General features: G+C 47.3%; 1 protein-coding gene across 1 annotated transcript in view; it reads right to left on the bottom strand.

The window, feature by feature from the left end:
- Positions 1 to 7,104: 7,104 nt before the first annotated feature.
- Positions 7,105 to 22,085, bottom strand: part of LOC119266969 (cleavage stimulation factor subunit 77-like) — a 15,876-nt gene continuing 895 nt past the window's right edge. Inside the window, exons 3-23 of the mRNA XM_037548255.1 lie at positions 21,973 to 22,035; positions 21,747 to 21,856; positions 21,257 to 21,357; positions 20,925 to 20,986; positions 20,688 to 20,828; positions 20,291 to 20,419; positions 14,161 to 14,207; positions 13,743 to 13,806; positions 13,192 to 13,312; positions 12,089 to 12,147; positions 11,906 to 11,974; positions 11,681 to 11,821; positions 10,754 to 10,818; positions 10,209 to 10,305; positions 9,868 to 9,927; positions 9,329 to 9,481; positions 8,766 to 8,838; positions 8,557 to 8,667; positions 8,308 to 8,418; positions 7,816 to 7,992; positions 7,105 to 7,616 (exon numbers count right to left, since the gene is read on the bottom strand). Of these exons, the coding sequence (XP_037404152.1) occupies positions 7,444 to 7,616; positions 7,816 to 7,992; positions 8,308 to 8,418; positions 8,557 to 8,667; positions 8,766 to 8,838; positions 9,329 to 9,481; positions 9,868 to 9,927; positions 10,209 to 10,305; positions 10,754 to 10,818; positions 11,681 to 11,821; positions 11,906 to 11,974; positions 12,089 to 12,147; positions 13,192 to 13,312; positions 13,743 to 13,806; positions 14,161 to 14,207; positions 20,291 to 20,419; positions 20,688 to 20,828; positions 20,925 to 20,986; positions 21,257 to 21,357; positions 21,747 to 21,856; positions 21,973 to 22,035 (2,127 nt within the window). The 3' untranslated portion in view covers positions 7,105 to 7,443. The remainder of the gene's footprint in view (positions 7,617 to 7,815; positions 7,993 to 8,307; positions 8,419 to 8,556; positions 8,668 to 8,765; positions 8,839 to 9,328; positions 9,482 to 9,867; positions 9,928 to 10,208; positions 10,306 to 10,753; positions 10,819 to 11,680; positions 11,822 to 11,905; positions 11,975 to 12,088; positions 12,148 to 13,191; positions 13,313 to 13,742; positions 13,807 to 14,160; positions 14,208 to 20,290; positions 20,420 to 20,687; positions 20,829 to 20,924; positions 20,987 to 21,256; positions 21,358 to 21,746; positions 21,857 to 21,972; positions 22,036 to 22,085) is intronic.

Here is a 22,085-nt window from a genome sequence, read left to right on the forward strand (position 1 = left end):
ATAGAGCACAACAAGGACATCAAAACATGCCTACTATGAACCTCCAGATTATGCATGGAATGGATGGTAGCTTCAAGTGAACAAGGCAACATATTGTAACAGTTACAGACTTAGCAAAATTCACTTAGTCTCAGAAATCAGCAACATTAAATAGCACACTTCACAAGCTTGTGCTAGTCACCACAAGGCACATAAAAATACATGGATTGCACCACTGTAAAGATGGCATGAAGATGCTCCTAAAATATGTAGACATGATGCATAAAAGATAAGCACACAAAATGCAATGAAAAAGACAAAACAGCAAGTTATGACAATCTCAGCAGGTTAACATCATATAGCACTCTTGCAATGATGATTAGGGCATTAAGATTAACAGTAACATGCTTGGAAATGGCACTAGCATGTAGAGCACTCAGAGGTGAACATTTTGGCATGTCATACACGCAAAACGAAGCAACATGCATGAAGTTAGAACCACTCGAAGATGCACACATGACATGGATTTTTAGGGACTTAGCCAAATTCCAGAAAAAAAACATGCGAGCGTCAAATAGTTAAAAGATGCATGTGCGGGGTTTTGCGGGTCCTCACCATGGGCCAAGGCCCAGGACGCTGGAGAGGGGGCAGGTCAGCTGGGCCAGCAGATCCGGGAGTTGGGCAGGCCCACACGCGCAGGTGGCCCATGCGGGCGAGGCCGGCGCGGTCAACGCGCGGAGGGCGAGGTCGGGGCATGGCGGTCGTGGCGACGACGAGCTCGTCGGCGACGAGGGAGGGACCGACAGGCGCTGGGAATGCCGGGAATGGACGGATCCGGCCGAGCTCGTCCGGATCCCGGGCTTGGAGCGCGGCGGCAGGTGAGGGAGCTCCGGCGATGAGGTTTCCATGGCGGCGGCGGCACCTGCTGAGAGAGCGAGATCGTCAAGGAGAGAGAAAAGCGAAGGGGAAGGGAGGAGAAGAAGGCCGGGGCGGCGCGGGCTCACCAGGACGGCGGCGGCGTGATGCGAGGCACGGCGGGGCGGCGACCAACATGCGGCGAGGACGGCGGAGTCCGGCCATGCTCCGGTGAGCGGGCGCGGTCGGCGGCGTGCACAGGCGGCGGCGGGCGGATCCGGGCTCGCGCGGGCCCCGGATGGGCCTGGGCGGGCCACGTGGTGGACAGGAGCCGGCGGGGACAGGTGGCAGCCTCCGGTTGGTCCGGCCGACAGCGCGGACGCGTCCGGCGACAATGGACATGTCCGGCGCGGTGTGGAGGGGAAAACTAGGGTTTGGATCGTGAATTTCGGGGGGAGGGTACTAATTTATAGGTAGAGGGAGCTAGGAGAGTCCAAATGAGGTGTGGTTTTCGCCCACGCGATCGTGATCCAATGACAGAGAGCATGGAGGGGGTTTAGATGGGCTAGTGGGATGTTATGAAGGGGTGCTGGGATGCAAAGAGAAGGAGGGCTTCACGGTTACACGGTTAACCGTTGGGGCATCAAACGACCTCCAAATGGAACGAAACAGGCGGTCTACCGGTGATATACCAAGGCCACTCGACAAATCTTGGCCCATTCCGAGAACTTTTTCTCCCACTCACGAAACAAGAACTGAGAGGTGTAACGGGTGCATGTGAGAGTGTCGGATTCCAAAACGGACAACGGAGAGAACTAGGAAACCGAGACGGATGCAAGTTTTGAAAACATGCAGACGAAATGCACATGAAGACATGGCAAAGTGCAACATGCAAGCAGATGACATGGCAACGATGGCAAATAACTGGAAGACTGAAGGAAATATGCCCTAGAGGCAATAATAAAGTTGTTATTTATATTTCCTTATATCATAATAAATGTTTATTATTCATGCTATAATTGTATTAACCGGAAACTTAGTACATATGTGAATACGTAGACAAACAGAGTATCACTAGTTTGCCTCTACTTAACTAGCTCGTTGAATCAATGATGGTTATGTTTCCTAATCATAGACATGAGCTGTCATTTGATTAACGGGATCACATCATTAGAGAATGATCTGATTGACTTGACCCATACGTTAGCTTATCACGATGATTGTTTAGTTTGTTGGTATTGCTTTCTCCATAACTATACATGTTCCTATGACTATGAGATCATGCAACTCCCGAGTACCAGAGGAACACTTTGTGTGCTACCAAACGTCACAACGTAAATGGGTGATTATAAAGGTGCTCTACAGGTGTCTCCGATGGTGTTTGTTGAGTTGGCATGGATCAAGATTAGGATTTGTCACTCTGATTGTCGGAGAGGTATCTCTGGTCCCTCTCGGTAATGTACATCACTATAAGCCTTGCAAGCAATGTAGCTAATGAGTTAGTTACGGGATGTAGCATTACGGAACGAGTAAAGAGACTTTCCGGTAACGAGATTGAACTAGGTATTGAGATACCGACGATCGAATCTCGGGCAAGTAACATACCGATGACAAAGGGAACAACGTATTACGTTATGCGGTTTGACTGATAAAGATCTTCGTAGAATATGTAGGAACCAATATGAGCATCCAGGTTCCGCTATTGGTTATTGACCGGAGACATGTCTCGGTCATGTCTACATAGTTCTCCAACCCGTAGGGTCCGCACGCTTAACGTTCGGTGACGATCGGTATTACGAGTTTATGTGCTTTGATGTACCGAAGGTAGTTCGGAGTCCCGGATTTGATCACGGACATGACAAGGAGTCTCTAAATGGTCGAGACATAAAGATTGATATATTGGAAGCCTATGTTTGGACATCGGAATGCTTCCGGATGAGTTCGAGCATTTTCCGGAGTACCGGGAGGTTACCGAAACCCCCCGGGGAGTATATGGGCCTTATTGGGCCTTAGTGGAAAAGAGGAAAGGGAAGGAAAAGGTGGGAGGCGCGCCCCCCTAGCCGAATCCAAATTGGGAGGGGGGCCCCTTTCCTTTCTCCTCTCCTGCCCTTCCTTCTCTCCTACTCCTACTACATGGAAGGGGGGAATCCTACTCCCGGTGGGAGTAGGACTCCCCTAGGGCGCGCCATAGAGAGGGCCGGCCCCTCCCCTCCTCCACTCCTTTATATACGGGGGAGGGGGCACCCCATAGACACACAAGTTGATCATTGATCTTTTAGCCGTGTGCGGTGCCCCCCTCCACCATAATCCACCTCGGTAATATCGTAGCGGTGCTTAGGTGAAGCCTTGTTCCGGTAGCAACATCATCACCGTCATCACGCCATCGTGTTGACAAAACTCTCCCTCGAAGCTCTACTAGATCGTGAGTTCGCGGGACGTCACCGAGCCGAACGTGTGCAGATCACGGAGGTGTGGTACCTTCGGTGCTAGATCGGTCGATCATGAAGACGTGCGACTACATCAACCACGTTGTCATAACACTTCCGCTTACGGTCTACGAGGGTACGTAGACAATACTCTCCCCTCTCGTTGCTATGCATCACCATGATCTTGCGTGTGCGTAGGATTTTTTTTAAATTACTGCGTTCCCCAACAAAGACACCTGGCGCATCGGTCTCGGGGCGTTACAATATGTCATTATCTCGAGTTTCCAAGGTCCAATGAAAATACAATATAATAAAATCATATGCCTCCACATAGTGCTCTTTATTAAGATATTTATGTGTTATGGAACACATTCATGTCTTTAAATATCTTAATAAAGAGCACTAAAGTGTGACTTCTAATCAACACATTGATAGAAACTTCTACGGTGTATGGTTACACATATGAATATATGATGTAACAAACTTTTTTTAAGCAAACAATGGCTGAAATGCTCGCCGCTTGAATATGATCTCAATTCAAAAAAAGAAGATTGATCCAGTTTACAAGAGAAATCATGTCAAAAACCTCAAAAAAATGACCCATTTTAAGAGGAAAATCGTGTTAAAAACATACAAGTAACAAAGGGGAAGAGAAAAGAGTGAAGCGGGTGCCATGAAAAAGCACCGCCCGGCTAGCGAATGGGGTATCACAATAACAAAAGCTTCTAGGTTACCTAAGCACATGCGTACATGTTGGTATCCCCACGGTGCGAAACGAAAGCATACACAATCAATGAATGCTATCGATGTGACCAGGGGCAGAGCCAGGAAATGGGCATAGGGGGTCGAGTCTAAAATGAAAATTTAGCAGCCTGCAACACAATGTAAATATACTTCTTTTAACAATTATTTATTATAGCAAACATGATAATCCAAAATATTGACCAGGAGATAGATTGATAGAAATTTAGAAATTTACCTCTTTTAACAACTAAGAATTAAATTAGGAAATAGAAATATAACAACTATGAGGAATGTTTTTCAAGGAAACGTCTAATTAGTAAATTAATTTATCATCTTAGATGCTAGATTATTAGTTAGGTTGCTAGGTTGTAAGAGCATCTCGCAGCAGTCGTATGATAGGGCACTATAAGTAGTTTGAGAAAAAAAATAGGGCACCAAAAAGTGAGTTTTAGTGCCTATGCAGGACCGCTCATCCATGGATGGACTCACCCGTTTGTCCGTGGACACATCCAAACGTGTCCGGACATCACCCATTTTTTTAGAAAAATAGTGATACTCAATGGCATCCTCCAGTTGTTCCTTATTTGTTCGAGGAAACGTCTAATTAGTAAATCACTTTATCATCTTACATGCTAGATTAGTTAGGCTGCTAGGTTGTAAGAGCATCTCCAGCGGCAGTCATATTATGGGACACTATAAGTAGTTTGAGAAAAAAATTAGGACACCAAAAACTGAGTTTCCATGGACGGACTCCCTCGGACACATCCAAACGTGTCCGAACATCACCCATTTTCCAAAAATAGTGATACTCAATGGCATCCTCCACTTGTTCCTTATTTGTTTGAGCATTTCATCAAACATATGGAACTTTAGAGAGAGGAGATAGAGAGAAAAGAAAGAGGGGAATTGGCTCGTGTGGGCCCATGCTGATATAGTGTTGTATGTGGTTCCACTGACATGTCCAGACAACCTCAATTATTTCCCATATATGGTTGTGTTTGGGGAAGTCCGTACATATGAGACATGTTTGAGGGAGCCCACTAGGTGATTGTTTTCATGTCTGGACTGTCCAGGTGGACATATGTGGGCAGAATAGGAAGTACCTCAAACCCCTTAGGGTGCAGTGATATAGGATATGGAAATCGAACGTTTTCCCAAAACCTCCGCATGCAATGCAAACAAATTCGGACATAATTCATGCAAACACGACGGAATTCATGCAAATGGACATAAGTTCGGACATAGTTTACGTAAACCGGACGATATTTCGTCTGTTCAACTAAACTTAAAATAAAACAAAACTAATTTGTAGAGGACGGTGACCTTGTACGCCTGGTCAGGCTGGCCGGCGCCACATCCATCACTGTCTATGTCGTCGACGTTGTCATCAGAGTGGTCTTTCCAACAACGGAAAGGAACTTATACAACAACGGAAAGGCAAGGGCTTGGAAACCATGCCCAGCCGCCAGTCGGCGCTCGCGGAGGAGTCACTCGGCTTCCTCCTACGCCATGCGGAGGTCCGTCTCGGCAAAACGCCGCCCCTGGCTGGGGAGCCCCGCCCTTGCCTCTGCCAACGGCGGCGTAGGTATCACGGAGCGACCACTCCTCCACGATCTTGGCGAGCTCCCTTCGAGGAGGCACAGTGTCCGCGGACGTCTCCGCCGTGGTCTCTGGCCGGTCGCTGGCCCAGGCCTCCACGAGGTCAAGGCCTACGAGGACCCAAGTCGGCACCACGTCGGACTTCTCGAACGTCTCCCGGCGTGCCACGTTGCGCCACTCCCTCTGTGTCGCCTCCTCGGCCGTCATTTTCTCCGTCGTCATGGTGCTCCGCAACAAGGAGCTGCTGCCGCTGAAGCCGCCGAGGTAGAGGAGGATTCGCCTGCGTGCCTTCGCGATCACCGGGGACACCTCCTCCTTCACGAACTTGTCACGCCAGACGTGGAGTGTCAGTGATGCCGACTCCTCCTTCATACAACGTCTGATTTGGACATCGCGATTGTGCCGGAGAGGCGGTGATGCCAGCTCCAGCTTGACGCGGTCGTGATGTCGGCTCCTCCTTGATGCGGGCTCGCGGCAGCGAGGGCGGTGCCGAACCGCAGTATCCGAGCGATCGCGCGATCATGATATCCATTTGGGCCTGGTACTCTTCGTCTGTCGTTGCCGCTTCCGCTCGTCCTTGTCGTCTGAGGAGATGATGATATCCTCCTTCTCGAAGAATCCATCTGCTATGGAGGTCAATGACCCCGGAGAGCGACGGTGGTGGTGCCAAGATCCGGATCTTGAAGGAGATCCGGTAGTCACCTGTCGGCATAGAGAACCACAACTTCGGCATCATCGATGGAGGTGAGTGAAGAGGAGGTGATGTGTGATGTGGTGTGGATGCCGCCGAAGCCGTGCTTAAATAGGTGCAGCCATGCGAATGGACTACTAGCCGGCCTCAATGCGGCACACTAGCCAGAGTAGGCTTATCGATCGCCTCGTCGACATTGAAGCGGCACTGCCTGCCCGGCCGTTCACATCGCTCTAACCGGCATCACTGCCATCTGGAGTCATGACCACTCTGGAGCGGGCTAACCGGCAAGAATGCGCAACAACCGCTTTGCATAGAGAGGGTTTTTCGGGCGGAGAGAGGTTTTGGATGGGACCAACCGATCAGGCGCGTACGCTGCGGATGTCCGAACCCCTACAAACCTCCCCTGGTTTGCATATGATTTGCAAGATTTCAAGCAGGCGCGTCCACGGACCGATGGGGCACTGCGTTAAATGGCTTGTAGTGCCCGGAGACATCTGTCCAAACATTTGGGGGCGTTTTGAGGGTCCACGTTGGAGATGCCCTTATGCATTTGATTAAGTGCATTGTTTTATTTATTTTTTCAACAATGTTTGATTACTATTGTTTGTACTGGAATGATTACTTCAGAAGCTTGACTTTCCTTATTCCTGAAGGATGTTAATGTTTACTAATATCCACTGAAGCCATATATCTTCTCTTCCTTATCTCTGGAGATTGTCGATAATCATCTCTTCCTCTTGTTACATGTCATAGATAATGAACGCAATGCCTACATTACAGGCCACAGCACAAATTTTGGTAAACATGTTGATGAATTGACACAACTATTAGTATTTCGCAGTATTCAGATTCGTGCTTTCCAGTAATCATAATACATACACATGTTATCTTCTTCAAATGCATATTAGTCACATCATGCTATTCTCCATGATCTGGCCTTTACTCATCCAGATGACACTGATTCTGCACGCTCCTGTCGTTTTTTGGACTTTCGGTTCGTATTCTCGCGCAATGCACTTGCCATGCCTACAGGTTTATCAGTCTGCTGTTACATTTGTACATGCATAACTTTCCCCATGAGCGGCCAAACTACATAGCTACCGAACGAACTACGTGAATCCAAAGAACTAGCTACAGATTGGTGAACTAGCTTGAGCTGTTGGCTGACTGTTCCCCGGAAAACATGCTTCCACTGGACATCGCCGCCGATCCAGACTGAGCAGGGCCCCCACCGCGGCTCCTCTGGATCTGCCTGAGCCTGAATATATCTGGCATGGCTCGACTCTGCGCAGCTGCTGCTGCGTCTTCTTCCTCTTGCCCTGCACACAGTAAGCCAACAAATATTACATAAGCTTTCCCATTTTGTGTCTTTTAGACCACCTGTATTAAACCATAAGACAACTTCAACTTGAATCAATCGTAACAAAAAAAAATTGTTCAACAAATGCCAGAGCACATAATCTTAAACACAATACTGGCATTCTAGACCAATAAAGATTGGAGAGGGAGGGAGAGTACTTTCAACAGCCTTCCTTTTTGGAGGTCTACGAACTGATCCATTTTGGTTGCGGGGACCTGAGATATCAGTTGTGGCACGGCCAGGAACTGGAGCAGACGGTTTGCCAACATCATGTCCTGTTGGCAGTGTGCTTTGCAGTAGAACGCTAAGCACAATGTCTATATCTGGTGATGGACCTGAAAAGACAAGAATACAATGAATATATGCAAAGGCATTATGCAAATCAAACCAAATTAGAAATAAGGCTATGCTGTGACTATGCACTGTATTTTGTTCATAACCATGCTTTCAATGACAAAAGGAGCATGCCCACAAGAAATAGTCAACATTTCTGAACATTTCTCAACCAATGAATAACATGCACCAAGCCTATGTTAGTGTCTGGTTTTAAACGGACCGGTTACGTGTTCTAAATATAATAGCATCTGGCAAACATTCTACAAGCTATGCATCAGATGACACTGAGTATTCGTACAGTAAGTCTGTAGTACCTTCAATAGCAGGCAAATTTGTGATGAAAGACATGAGTGGTGGAGAAAGCATTTTGAATATTTCATCAACCTCCTTTGTGTACCCACTGGATGTGGCTGAAATCACTGGTCCTGACAAATTAACAATGCTGCCTCATGAGTGAGATAGATAGGCAATTGCAACTGAACGATTGCTGCATTTACAAATGGAACCGCCATGCATCCAGTTCTTTCTCATTAAACAATGTGCCTACTCATCAATATAAATACCTTTCATCTGTCTAGGATCATAAATAACCATTCGAGAAGTCTCAGGACGGATGACTTTTGTAGACTGCGGCAATAACTTCGCATTGGCACCAACTCCAATAGTGCCTTTATCTGAGCCAAAATTCGTAGGGCATATTATAATCAGCAAACACTTTTAATAACATGACGGCACAATTAAGTTTATAACAGAGAGCAGCTTGCCAGCTTACCTAAGGTAGAACCGCCACCACTAGTTAACATAACTGACCTGTCAGCCTTCTTAGACATGTTCTTTGCAAGCCACTGCAATATCGAAATAGAGAAAGCATTACAAGTGAAATTTGTCAATGGAAACCAAGCATGGACACTCTGAAGTGTCACAAAATACAGCCCGCATCCGACATAAATTGATGGTGAAGAATGTATTCTTTAGCCAAATCAGCAGAGAATTTGAGGGCTACATCCAATTTTGATATCGTATCATTACTAGATGATGTAGCCAACTTTTTATTTATGGGTGTGCTTCATTTCACAATCAACGCCACTTGTTGCCGGAAGTTGCGCACCAACGCCATGTATCAAATGCAAATGTATCGTGTATGTAAACTTGATGATTCAACTAACATAAAGTCCATAGTTCAATCATCCAGATGTCGTTCAGTATATATACTATATATATATATATATATATATATATATATATATATATATATATATATATATACGTAAAAAGGTAATTTTGTTGATAAAGAATAGTTTATCTTGCAATGATAGTTATGCATAGTCAATGTACCTCCTGTCTTGACAGGTAATCCAATTCTTTTGATGAGCATGGCCAGAGATCCATATAATTATATCTAGAAACAACGTCATAAAGTGTGTTCTCTAAGGACGATACGACATCTTCTGATGTCCTAGATAAAGCTTCCTTCCTTCTTTGTTCCACCTGTGGAAACAAAATTTATGAGCACACTTATGCTTTAGAGGGGGTAAAAGGACTTGGGCACATAAAAAGCAGAGAACAATATAAACTGACAAAAGATCCAACTTATAATGAACACCCTAACGAATTATATTTATATCTAGTCAGAGATAAGCCATCTAAATATAAGAAGCACTTGACAACGAATCTCTAAGTCTATCCCATAAATAATTCATAGACCTTGAGACTAATGCAAACTGACATAAAAATACAAGTGCTGCACAATTATGGATACTGGATATTGCTCATGGCTTCGCCCTACAGTGCATGTGTGAAGAGGACCACACCTAATGGGCCGAACATGACAACCAATGATAACCTATATCTGCACTTTGCTTAGAGCTTCATACCTTTAACATGCTTGACAAATCCCCATAAATCTGCTCAAATTGAGCAAATCGTTTCCATACCTGCAGAAGAATAGCAACACATATTAATTCAGAGAACAGACAGACAAACAAATCTATATCTATTTGCATGTTGCACCTTTACAACAAATAACCCACAACATGTTCTCCCGAGGCTATGTGGTACACCACCAAAAGGTGGAAATGATATTATTGCTATTGCTGGTGATCACAAGGCATTAATGCCAATTAAGATAGTTGTGAAAAAATGCACAGCTGAAAGGGCATCTCCTCATAATATAGAAATGTTGAGTAACTCGGAGCAAATAAAAGAAAATATTTACCTCTACGGATTCCTCAGGAGGAAGTAAGCTCAGAGCTCGCTCAAACAATGCACGTACATTTCTATCATCGTTTAAGCGACACAGGAAGTCTGCATATCTGAATCATAGCAAGAGTCTCAAAAAATCAACAAATTTGATTTGCCAATAATGGGACAGTGAAATGAACACTTTTCGACTGCCAATAGATGAACACAAAATAAGTAGCATAAAATAATAATGACTCAACTACAAATCTGACATCAGATTTTTGACCATGGCAAATCGAATGTTTTTTATGGCAATTTATGTTTGCCGAGGATGGCAAGTTTAGTTGGCAAGCATGGCAAATCCGCCTCAGTTCATTTTTTTGCCAAGAAATTGCCATGCTTGTAAACTAAATTTGCCATCCTCGCACCAACATAAATTGCCATAAAAAACGTTCGATTTGCCATGCTTAACATTACTGAATAATAATGGAGAGACATTTGGTTCATGAGTTGGGACATTGATGGACCAAAATACAAAGATTAACGTTAAGGATTAATGATACTCAAATGGATACTTACTCGAGGACATATCCTGGTTCTTGCATAAATCGCTTTAAACCAACTTCAAAAACATTTTGAGCCACCTACAAGAGAATATTTAGCAGATACTGCACACATGTGAATAACTGCAACCGGAAGAAACATTGAATACATAGTGAAAAGGTGAACCCTAAGATACTACATAATCCCTTATTATTCGGTCATTTAAGCTCTTACTATTACGATGTCAACTGGCAGTTTAGGTACCACTTGCACCTTTATGGCCAACCTATACTCCAGGCTATTTGCAGGCACGGATACATATAAACCGAGGGCAATGCCAGCAAAAACTAGCATGCCGGTGCGTTCTCACAGGCTTGGCAGCCACAGGCCACAATTCTAATCAGGTCTAAATGTCCACTTCAACCCTCTGATAATCTTTACCAAATCTCTGCAATTTTCAATGGTTGGTAAGGTACTGCATAGCACAAAGAAGGGTATGCCATGCCTACTCGATCCTCTCTGCTGAGACAAACAACTAGCTGGGGTGGCCAAACCCCAAACAGATGTCCTCTAAGTACCATCATAGACTGGACCTGAAAGCATTGTACTCCCTCCGTTCCGAATTACTTGTCACAGGTATGGATGTATCTAGATGTATTTTAGTTCTAGATACATCCATTTCTGCGACGAGTAATTTGGAACGGAGGGAGTACTAGCTAGCATGACAAGTTACCTGGTACAAGGCTCAAAGGTGAAAACTAACAGTGCATAATGATGGTGATTTATGCACAGATATTGGATATCATGTGACGTTTGAGCTTAAAGCTATGCCTTGGATCCTATTGAACCTACTTTTGCAAATTATACTCTTCGTACTGTAATCAAACAGATAAAGAACCGCAGAAAGATAGCTGGCAGTCCGTAACGGAAAAATGTTTGCATACATGTCATCACTTTAACAACCTTCGCATCTTTGTCGAGGCAAAACGACATTGTAGCATATGCAACATAGACATGATAAGTGCAGCTTGGCAACTTCCGAACTTCCAAAAAGTACTTGCGAGCTGCTTCAATGCCTTCTGTTCTCCTTAGAAACCGAATAAACTGCAGTACAAAACAGAATGGTAAAGATACCACAGGAAGTGTAGCCATAACCATAAGTACTTTAAAGTAGTAATGGGAACAAACCTGAATGTGTGCAAGTGATGACATGCTTGAATTTTCAGCTACAAGAGACTCGTATATTGTCTTAGCAGGCTGCAATGGGAAAGCGCATGTGAGGAAATAATGATCTTAAGAGTGCTTGTAGCAGAATGTGAGTGCTAGGGAAGCTACGCATTGTAGAAAAATTATCAAAGAAAGAAAATGGACCTGGATCGCCCCTACAGACTCTTCCAGTTCAGCAAAGGCATATTTTAGTACTTCGGAACCTATGAAAAGCAATAGGCAAAATAATTTCAGGAGTTGAAAGAACAGGTCAGGAAATGATACAGTATATTTCAGTTAAACCATCATTCTAGTCTACTGCTCAGTTCAAGCATGCAATTGGATTAGCATTAAGAATGCCTTGTCATCTTTGCATACCTGTCACACGTTCAGTGTGATAGAATTAAGCTGGAGAGTTGTTATGTTCACAGAATAAAGTATAAAAAAATACAAAATAAGTGGCCACAAAAGATAAGCCAGTAACTAGGAGCAGCTGCTACCAATCCATATTTAACATCCTATCGCAAAATGGATTAAATAAGCCTCACATTAAAAAAAACTTAAGTGAGTATCACCAGTGCATGCCCGCACGCATGCAGGCATCCAATAAACGGTAAGGATCGGTCAGTGAGAGATCCTAATACTGATGCACGTGTAAAAGGATTGCACATGCCAAGCTAGAGGTAGCATGTCCTTAATAGCCTGATTGAATTATAAAGATTCATATATTAATATGACGGTATCTCATCTTGATCTAAGATGTGAACTGAACTGTGCTAAAAGTTCTAACATGTGGGCTCTCATCACATTCACACAGTTGGTCCTGTGGGTTTTAATTTAGTATCCTCCTTAGAAATGTGTTCAGCCTTCCTGGAAGATATATTTGGCGTTCCTTGATGGCATCCTATGGAGGTATTGTCTGTCCCCCAGAGTATATACCAATTCGTCAACCAGTTATTTAGTTCCGGCCAGTTAGACTTTTTTAGGTGGACTGGGATTGGGCCTGATGCCAATACAACTTAGTAACTTTCATGCTCATGGGACCCTGGCCCATCCAAACAAGGGCTAAGGCAGTAAGATAGTAATATGTCTTTCTCGATGGCTGGGAGGCCCTAGAATATCCAATTTGTTTTCCCACAGATATTTCTGCACTCTGCTCTTAATCTTCCGGCAAACCAAGTATAAGGCACTAACTTCCAAAAGGATGACTACAGGACTGGCTACCATAATTGAATTGACCAAGAGAACTTCGCAGGATATTCAATTACCAGGGAGTGCTTTTACAGCACGCTGAAATATTTTGATTGCAGAATCCGTAGAACCATTCTTTGCATGCCATGTAGCATAATCATACCATACATCAGGATGATGGTATAGATACATTAGGCACTGAAAATAAAAACAGGTTGATACAATTCATTAATGTCCCCGCTTATAATGGTACGCATGGTAAAGGTGAGGTCTAATGACTGAACAGTTTATTCTAACAGAAGTATAGGGAATAATGAGGTCATTAACTATAAAAGGAAAATATATGCATGCCATTGAGTACATGAGGTTTACACATGCCACCATATCATCAGTTGACCACAATGAATAAGAGTGCCTAATTAGAATACTATGCAAAGCATAATTACTCCCTCCGTCCGGAAATACTTGTCATCAAAATGGATAAAAAGAGATGTATCTAGACGTATTTTAATTCTAGATACATTTCTTTTTATCCATTTTGATGACAAGTATTTTCGGACGGAGGGAGTATTTGACTACAGATTTAACACCAGTGTGCATCTATGTTCACATACAGAAGTTAGCTTACTTGCTCATAAGTAAAGGTAATACGCCTATTAGCAGCTGTAACATCAATTCTTTGAGGATTCCCCCTACAGTAAACAGAATACTTAGTGTTAGCAGAAATATAGGGAGTAACCTCGGAAAGAAGTGAGAGTGACAAAGGTGACAAACTGATATGTCAAGTTCGAATAAAGAAACATAGCATACTCGATAAATTTCCTCACTGAATCTCATCCAGGAAATAAAGAACTCAAAGATAGGTTGCAGACAAATTTTCGAGATCAGAAACAAAATACATTGACTGGAGCAGAGGAGAAGAAAACTGAAAAATATCTATATACAACAAAGAAATAAATTGCCTGAAGACTTGCATCAACCGAAAATATTACTGAAAATTGGAATCATGATTACACTTAGCTAATTTGATGCAGATGTTTACTCACTTCTCGAATGTCAGAAGTCTTTTCCATGCCAAACACTGTTGCTCTTCCTGTGAAACAGATTAATGAGCTCTGAGTTAACTGCCAGTTAAATACTGGTCATGCATCTACTACTCTACCAGAGAGGATGTCAGAAAACTATTCAATGTGTCGGAAGATTTACCAGCAAACCATAGACAAGAGAATAAAGACATATAGGGAAAGACAAGGACATCATTAGTCTGAATTCAATTATGTGCATTTCAAATGATACAAAGAGTGGTTCTTAACAGTAAGCATATATCTTCTCAAATACTATCTCGATTCAGAAATTGACGGGTGTTTTTGGAAAGCATGCAGTAAAACTTCCCTTGTCAAGGGCCTCAGTGCCCAAGACAGCGGGGCCTCGACTACGTAGTTCGTAGTCTCGGTGGATAGGAGCGCTAGGGTTTTTGCCTGGCTGCTCAATGGTGCGGGAGGAGAGGATAGGAGACGGAGGAAGAGGTAGGAGATAATAACTTTATTGCTTGCCCTCAAAGGGTGCTGATTATACGATATATAAAGGCCCCATGGGCTGCTAACAAACTAGAAACCTATACGTAACAAACTAGTCTTTTATTCTAGGAACTAATGTATCAGGACCAGGACTCCTGCCCAGCCTACGCCTCGCCTGATGCGGCCGACGGCTGCTGCTCCTGGCCGCGTGGCCCACGCCTGTAGGACGTGCCCCACATGACATCTCTCCCCCCCTCGACGAGCAGCTCGTCCTCGAGCTGAAAAGCGGGGTAGCGCTCGACGAAACTGTCAAGATCCTCCCATGTAGCTGATGATGCTGCTTCACCCTTCCAGTGGACGAGTAGCTGGCGAACGCCGCGTGCTAGGCGCGCACGAGTCACGCGCTCCGGTTCTGGAACAGCCGCTCCGTTGTGGATCGGAGGCAAACCCGGCGGTGCAGTTGGAGGCGTGCCGAAGAACTTCTTGAGGAGGCCCACGTGGAACATGTCATGGAGGCGCGAGCGTGCCGGAAGCTCAAGGCGGTAAGCCACGTCGTTGACGACCTCTGAAATGCGGTACGGCCCATAGAAGCGTGGCTTGAGCTTGCCCCTGGTTGGCAAGTTGAGAGAGGACGCGGCGCGCTGGCGAAGGCGAAGCCAGACCCAATCGCCCACGTCATGCCGAATGTCCCGATGGCGTCTATCGTAGTAGGACTTGTAGACCGCCTGTGCCTGTTGTAGACGATAGCGGACGTCCTCGAGAAGCTCGTCGCGCTCCGCCATGCTCCTGGCCACTGCGGCTACCCTCGTGTCGCCCGGCTCGTAAGAGCGAATAGTGGGAGGGTCACGGCCATACACAAGCTTGAACGGAGTTTCTTGGGTCGCTGTCTGGTAGGCGGTGTTGTAGATGTACTCGGCCCAGGGAAGCCACCGGAGCCACTGCCTGGGACGATCCCCGGTGAGACAACGTAGGTACATCACAATGATCTTGTTAGCAGCCTCCGTTTGGCCATCCGACTGTGGATGAAACGCTGATGTCATGTGCAGCTTTGTCCCGGTGAGGCGCATGAGCTCCCGCCAAAAAGCCGAGGTGAAGACGGGGTCGCGGTCAGAGACCATGGACTGCGGCACGCCATGGAGACGAACAATCTCAGCGAAGAACACCTGCGCCACTGATTCTGCCGTGTACGGGTGGGCCAGCGCCACAAAGTGGCAATACTTGCTGAAGCGATCCACCACGGTGAGGATGACAGACTTCCCGCCCACGCAAGGGAGCACTTCCACGAAGTCGATGCCGACGTCAGTCCACACGCCCGTGGGCACCGGCAGCGGCAGCAACAGCCCAGCGGGGTGCAAGTGCTCGGACTTGTACCTCTGGCAAGTACTGCAAGTGCGGATGTACTCTTGCACCGTCTTGCGAAGGTTAGGTGCGTGGAAGTCGCGGCGGAGACGATGCAAGGTGCGCAGGACGCCTTCATGCCCATCATCGTGCACGGCACTGAGAATCTCCTGGAGTAGCGGGGACGACGGCGGAATGTAGAGGCGGCCGTTGAAAGTGACGAGGCCGTCGGAGAGAGCCCACGACTGCTGCCGCGTACCCGCCGTGATATCCTCACGCAGCGTGACGAGCGCCGGATCTGTGGACGTCGCTTGCCGGAGGCGATCGATGAAGTCGAAGCGAGGACCCGAGATCGCCATGATCGACGTCTCCTCCGTGTCGCGGCGGGAAAGGGCATCCGCCACCGTGTTTGTACTACCGGCCTTGTACTCCACGGTAAAGTCGAACCCCAGTAGTTTGCCGACCCAATGATGCTGCGGGATGGTTGCCAAACGCTGGTCAAGTAGAAATTTGAGACTGTAGTGATCCGTTTTTACCACAAATTGGCGCCCCCAGAGGTACGGTCTCCAGTGACGAATCGCGAGCACCAGGCCGATGAGTTCCCGTTCATATGCTGCCAGGGAACGGTGACGTGGCGCGGCTGGCCGGCTAAAGAAAGCCACCGGGTGTTGGTCCTGAAGAAGGACGGCCCCGAAGCCGTATGTCGAGGCGTCACACTCGACGATGAACGGCCGCGTGAAATCCGGTAACGCGAGGACGGGAGCCGTGGTGACTGTCGTCTTGAGGGCGTGAAAAGCTGTTGCCGCCTCCGGCGACCAGGAGAAACCATCCTTGCGAAGGAGGGCCGTTAGTGGCGTGGCAACCACGCCAAACTCCTTGACAAACTTGCGGTAGTACCCCGCAAGGCCGAGAAACCCCCGAACCGCGCGCGCCGAGCATGGTTGCGGCCATTCGGCCACTGCCTGCACCTTTTCCGGATCCATGGCCACTCCTGCAGCGGAGATGGTGTGACCCAGGTATGAGATCGACTCGACGGCGAATGCGCATTTGGATCGCTTGACGAAGAGCCGGTGCTGGTGCAGGACGGTGAAGACGGTGCGCACATGTCAGAGATGGTCAGCCCATGTCTCGCTGAAAATGAGGATGTCGTCAAAGAAGACGAGAACAAAACGGCGCAGGTACAGCCGCAGCAGATCGTTCATGAGGGTCTGGAACGTTGCCGGCGCGTTGCAGAGGCCGAACGGCATCACCAGGAACTTGTAGAGGCCGTCATGAGTACGGAAGGCGGTCTTCGGGATGTCCTCCGCACGCATCCGCACCTGGTGGTAGCCGGAGCGCAAGTCGAGCTTGGTGAAGAAACAAGCGTGCCGGAGCTCGTCGAGTTCGTCCACCACCGGGATCGGAAACGCATTCTTGACAGTAATGGCGTTTAGGGCGCGGTAGTCGATGCAGAAGCGCCAGGACCCGTCGGCCTTGCGGACTAGCAGTACCGGGGACGAGAATGCGGAACAACTCGCTCGGATGATGCCCTGGGCGAGCATGGCGGCGCACTGACGCTCCAGCTCGTCCTTGTGCGCGGCCGCGTAGCGATACGGACGGACGGCCACCGGGGCGGAACCGGGCAGCAGGGTGATGCCGTGGTCGCGGTTGCGGGGCGGTGGCACGCCGGAGGGTTCGGCGAAGATGCCGTTGAACTCGGTGATGATGGCGTCGAGGAAGTCGCGGCCGCTGCATGATTTCAGGGCTGGCCCGTCCGGTCCTGCAATGCCGCGCCAGCACACCCGATGGCCCCTCCGCCAGAATGTCATGGAGAGGGCGCGGAAATCCCACAGGATCGGTCCGAGCGTTGCCAGCCACTTCGTGCCCAGGACGATGTCGTAGCCCGCGAGCGGCAAGGCGAGGAAATCCTCCAAGAACTCCTCTTGGCCGATGCGGAAGGGCACGACGCGGTACGCGCCCTGGCACGGAACGCGCTCGCCGTTGGCCATCGTGACGCGCATCTTCTCGGTGGTGGGGGATGGCAGCGTAGCACGAGCGGCCGCCTCCTCGGCGATGAAGTTGTGGGTGGACCCTGAGTCGATCAGGGCGAGGAGGGAGACACCCCCGAGAGTAATATGCATCTGCATGGTTTCGCTCGTGCGCACCCCGGAGATTGCGTGGAGCGAGATCTGAGGGTCGGCCCGCGATGCATCATCAGTAGCGGAGGCCGCGTCGTCGTCGTCGTCGTCCGGCGCTAAGTCGAGGAGAAAGATGCGCTGGCACACGCGGTTGTGGCCCCTGCCAAACTTCTCGTTACAGTTGAAGCATAGGCCCAGGCGACGGCGTTCCTCCATCTCTGTCTGGGAGAGACGTTTGATTGGGCGCCCGTCCGGCAGACTGTGGCCATGCTGGGGTGCGGCTGGTGGGGCCGGTGCGGGGGGCGCGAGGCGTGGTCCTGGCGTCGACAGAATGCCCTTCTGCGGAAAACGCACCGGTGGCGCGGCGGAAAGCGCGCACTGGTCGCGCAGCTCCAATTTGCAGGCGAGGCTCATGGCGACGGCGAGGGACTGCGGGTTATGGATTTCCACGTCAAGGCTGAGGGGTGGCTGGAGGCCTGCGGTGAAGATCTGAACTTTCTGCGTTTCCGACAAGGAGCCTGCCCGGGGAAGGAGCGCCTCAAACCGCTCTTGGAAGTCGACGACGGACGTCGTGCGCTTGCACGCCATCAGTTTGCCCAGCGGGTTCGCGCGCAGAGGAGGCCCGAAGCGGAGGTTGAGCAGCTCGGAAAAGCGGCGCCACGGCGGAGTGCCCTCGTCACGCTGGACCTGCATGTACCACAGCTGGGCAGAACCCTCGAGGTTGTATGACGCCATCCAGACTTTCTCCTCCTCGGCGATCCGTTGTTGATGGAAGAAGGACTCGCATCTGTTGAGGAAAGCGAGCGGGTCGGACTTGCCGTCGAACTTGGGGAAGTCCATCTTCTGAAACCGCGGGGGCCGATCGTTGTGGTGCTGTCCGTCGTGGCTGATATCGGCGGCTGACGAGGAGGCCGACTTCTCCTTCTGGAGGACTGCCACGGACGACTGCAGGGATGTCACGGTTGCAGTCAGGGCTTCGATCATCTTGGCCAAATCAGCGGTGGTGGGTTCCGACATGGCGGAAGAAACCGAGGCGGCGGCGGATGGCGGCGATGGAGGTGGGCGGGGCGGCGGGTGCGGCGTGGAGGAGGCCGAGGAGCGGCTGGAACCTGATACCAAGTTATCAAGGGCCTCAGTGCCCAAGACAGCGGGGCCTCGACTACGTAGTTCGTAGTCTCGGTGGATAGGAGCGCTAGGGTTTTTGCCTGGCTGCTCAATGGTGCGGGAGGAGAGGATAGGAGACGGAGGAAGAGGTAGGAGATAATAACTTTATTGCTTGCCCTCAAAGGGTGCTGATTATACGATATATAAAGGCCCCATGGGCTGCTAACAAACTAGAAACCTATACGTAACAAACTAGTCTTTTATTCTAGGAACTAATGTATCAGGACCAGGACTCCTGCCCAGCCTACGCCTCGCCTGATGCGGCCGACGGCTGCTGCTCCTGGCCGCGTGGCCCACGCCTGTAGGACGTGCCCCACATGACATCCCTTTCTTTGACAACATATAAAAATTATTTAGGTTGGTTGGGTGGAAATGGTACCATTAGATTTATCACTATACATATTTTCATAGAATTTTAATAAAATATTCATAGAAAAAGTAACAGTTAAAGTTGTATACTGGAGACCATGTCCATATCAACAACATCATCTATCTATGAACGGAGAGAGTACAAATAACTAAATAGGATTTTACTAACACATTCATAGAAAAAGTAATGTTAAAGTTGTATACTGGAGACCGTGTCCATATCGACAACGTCGTCTATCCATGAATGGAGGGGGTATACAATAACTAAATTTCTGTTGCGGGAAAAATATTGAGATTTACAAAAAAAAAGGTGGTGGATTAAGGGTGTTGGAACTTCACGTAGGTAATCTTGAAAAGTGGAATTGACAATAATGGATAAAACTCTGTTATCCAGCTTTTCTAGAACACACTCAAATTGTTATGTTCGCAATCAAAAGTGACACTAGTACTGTTTTACCATACAGTTTTCCCTAAGAAAACAAGAGTGGCACAGAAATGTATGGCATTGTGAAAATGGATAGAGAAACTATGAAGGAAATTATAATTATGAGACTTTTCCTAACCACGCTACCAAAATAACTATCCACAAAACATAACCATTTTGTAAAGTCAATAATTGTAGACTGTCACGCCTACTGTAAATCAACCTTATGACCTGATCAACTGCTTACCTTGTAGGAGCCTGTAGAGGGGGTGGCCAGCATGTTCCAATCAATATCATCAATATACTTCTTACGCTCTCTATATACAGCCTTAGCACTGTTAAACTTCGGTTGATACTCAGATAGCAAGCCTTTTGCCTGGAACATGGATAGGTTACAGTCATCTCCATATGAAATGCACACCAGACAGGTTTGCATTGTCTTGAGATTTAATAAAATAAAACAGTAACCGTATTAAACGGTCGAGTGCAGTGAACACTACTGACATACCAGAATGAACTGAAAACGAACAACTTCACACTACTAAAGGACTAAAGACTGGTCTTTTTGCCAATTGAATGGATGGAGTTATATGCTGGCTGCTTTTTTCATAATGATTAGTGATCCAAACGGAAAATCTACTAACCAAGGTGCGGCTAACTGAATTTTCGAAGTTATCATAATCCTTCCATAGCTGCTCGACATGACTAGTTGGAACTAAAATTGCCTTCTGATATACTTTACGTATAGTAGTCATGCGGTGTGACTCTTCCTGGGGCGTCATAACCTGAAGACTTTCAAACAAGGAATCACAAATGAAATAACTCAAACATAAGTAAAAGGGCATAATAATGTTAGGACAGGAAAATGAAGAAACACAAACCGGCATTGACTTCAAGAATGCAATGTACTCCATCCAAACGGGGCCAGATGCCACATCATTGCCTGTCACAATTAAGCTTCTTAGATTCATGTATGAAGATGCATGGAGAAGAGAAGAAAGCTATGAAGCCGAAGAGCAGGAGGGGTAGCCGAATGACCCACGTGTACCACAAGCTCCCCATGTTGATTGGGGGCTTCCATAAGAGAATGAAAAGCTCTCTTTTTACAATAAAGAGTGAACCAGAGTTCAAAAATCTATTGCAAAAGTGGCTTAATAACAACGCACTGCTTATTATCTAAGGTCAACACTTAATAGAAGTACTTGGTACTTACCGACATAGTTAAGCATGAAATCAAAAGCCTTTTTTGTCTCTTCCAGACCCTCAGAGCCCCTTTTGCTGTTTACTTTTTTAATAAAGTTGATGTAACAACGCCTGCAAGTTACACCCAACCCGATAGGGTAATGTCAATACTGCAGTTGCAAACAAACTGGAAAATTTATGTTGAAAAGAATATGACAGTCGTAACTAAGAGCAGTATAAGGTTCAGACACATCAATTGTGTGTTTACAAAACAATGAGGTGATCACAAGTTCACAGCAATTTTGATCAGACAAGCAGGGCACCGTTGACTGGTGACAAGATCAGGCAGAATGAAAGAAAACTGACACCTCACGCGGGCGTCAATGGAGGAACGTGTTGGTAGAAACAGTGACTCTAATAATTTGTGCAGTGACAGTGAAGGAGAATTTCTCATCTACCGCAAAACACAAACTAGGGCATGTGGTCATAGATCATCAAAAAAAAATGTGGAATCCCCTCACCAGAGATTAATATGAGGGCAGGTGAGCAAGCATCTGCTGAATATCTGCTTGGCGGTCTCCTCGTCGTTCGTGACAATGTATGATTCCACATACTGCTTCCAGTACTTAGCCTGCATGCACATTCAAGCCTCAGCCCCAGAAGATTGGCAGCATGAACCGAGAAAATTCGGTGGAGCAGGAGGAGCCCAGCCAAACAAGCATTTGATGGAAAATTCGACTGGCTCACCGCTGTCGGGAAGGTGGCTAGCAGCTTCTCGTAGATGGGGGCGGCCTCGCCAATGGGGAGATTCTGCAGGAAGGAATGGGCACAAAACATCAGCAGGTTCACTCACCAGCTCA

Source organism: Triticum dicoccoides, chromosome 3A (genome assembly GCF_002162155.2).
Source record: "Triticum dicoccoides isolate Atlit2015 ecotype Zavitan chromosome 3A, WEW_v2.0, whole genome shotgun sequence".
Classification (NCBI taxonomy): Eukaryota; Viridiplantae; Streptophyta; class Magnoliopsida; order Poales; family Poaceae; genus Triticum; species Triticum dicoccoides.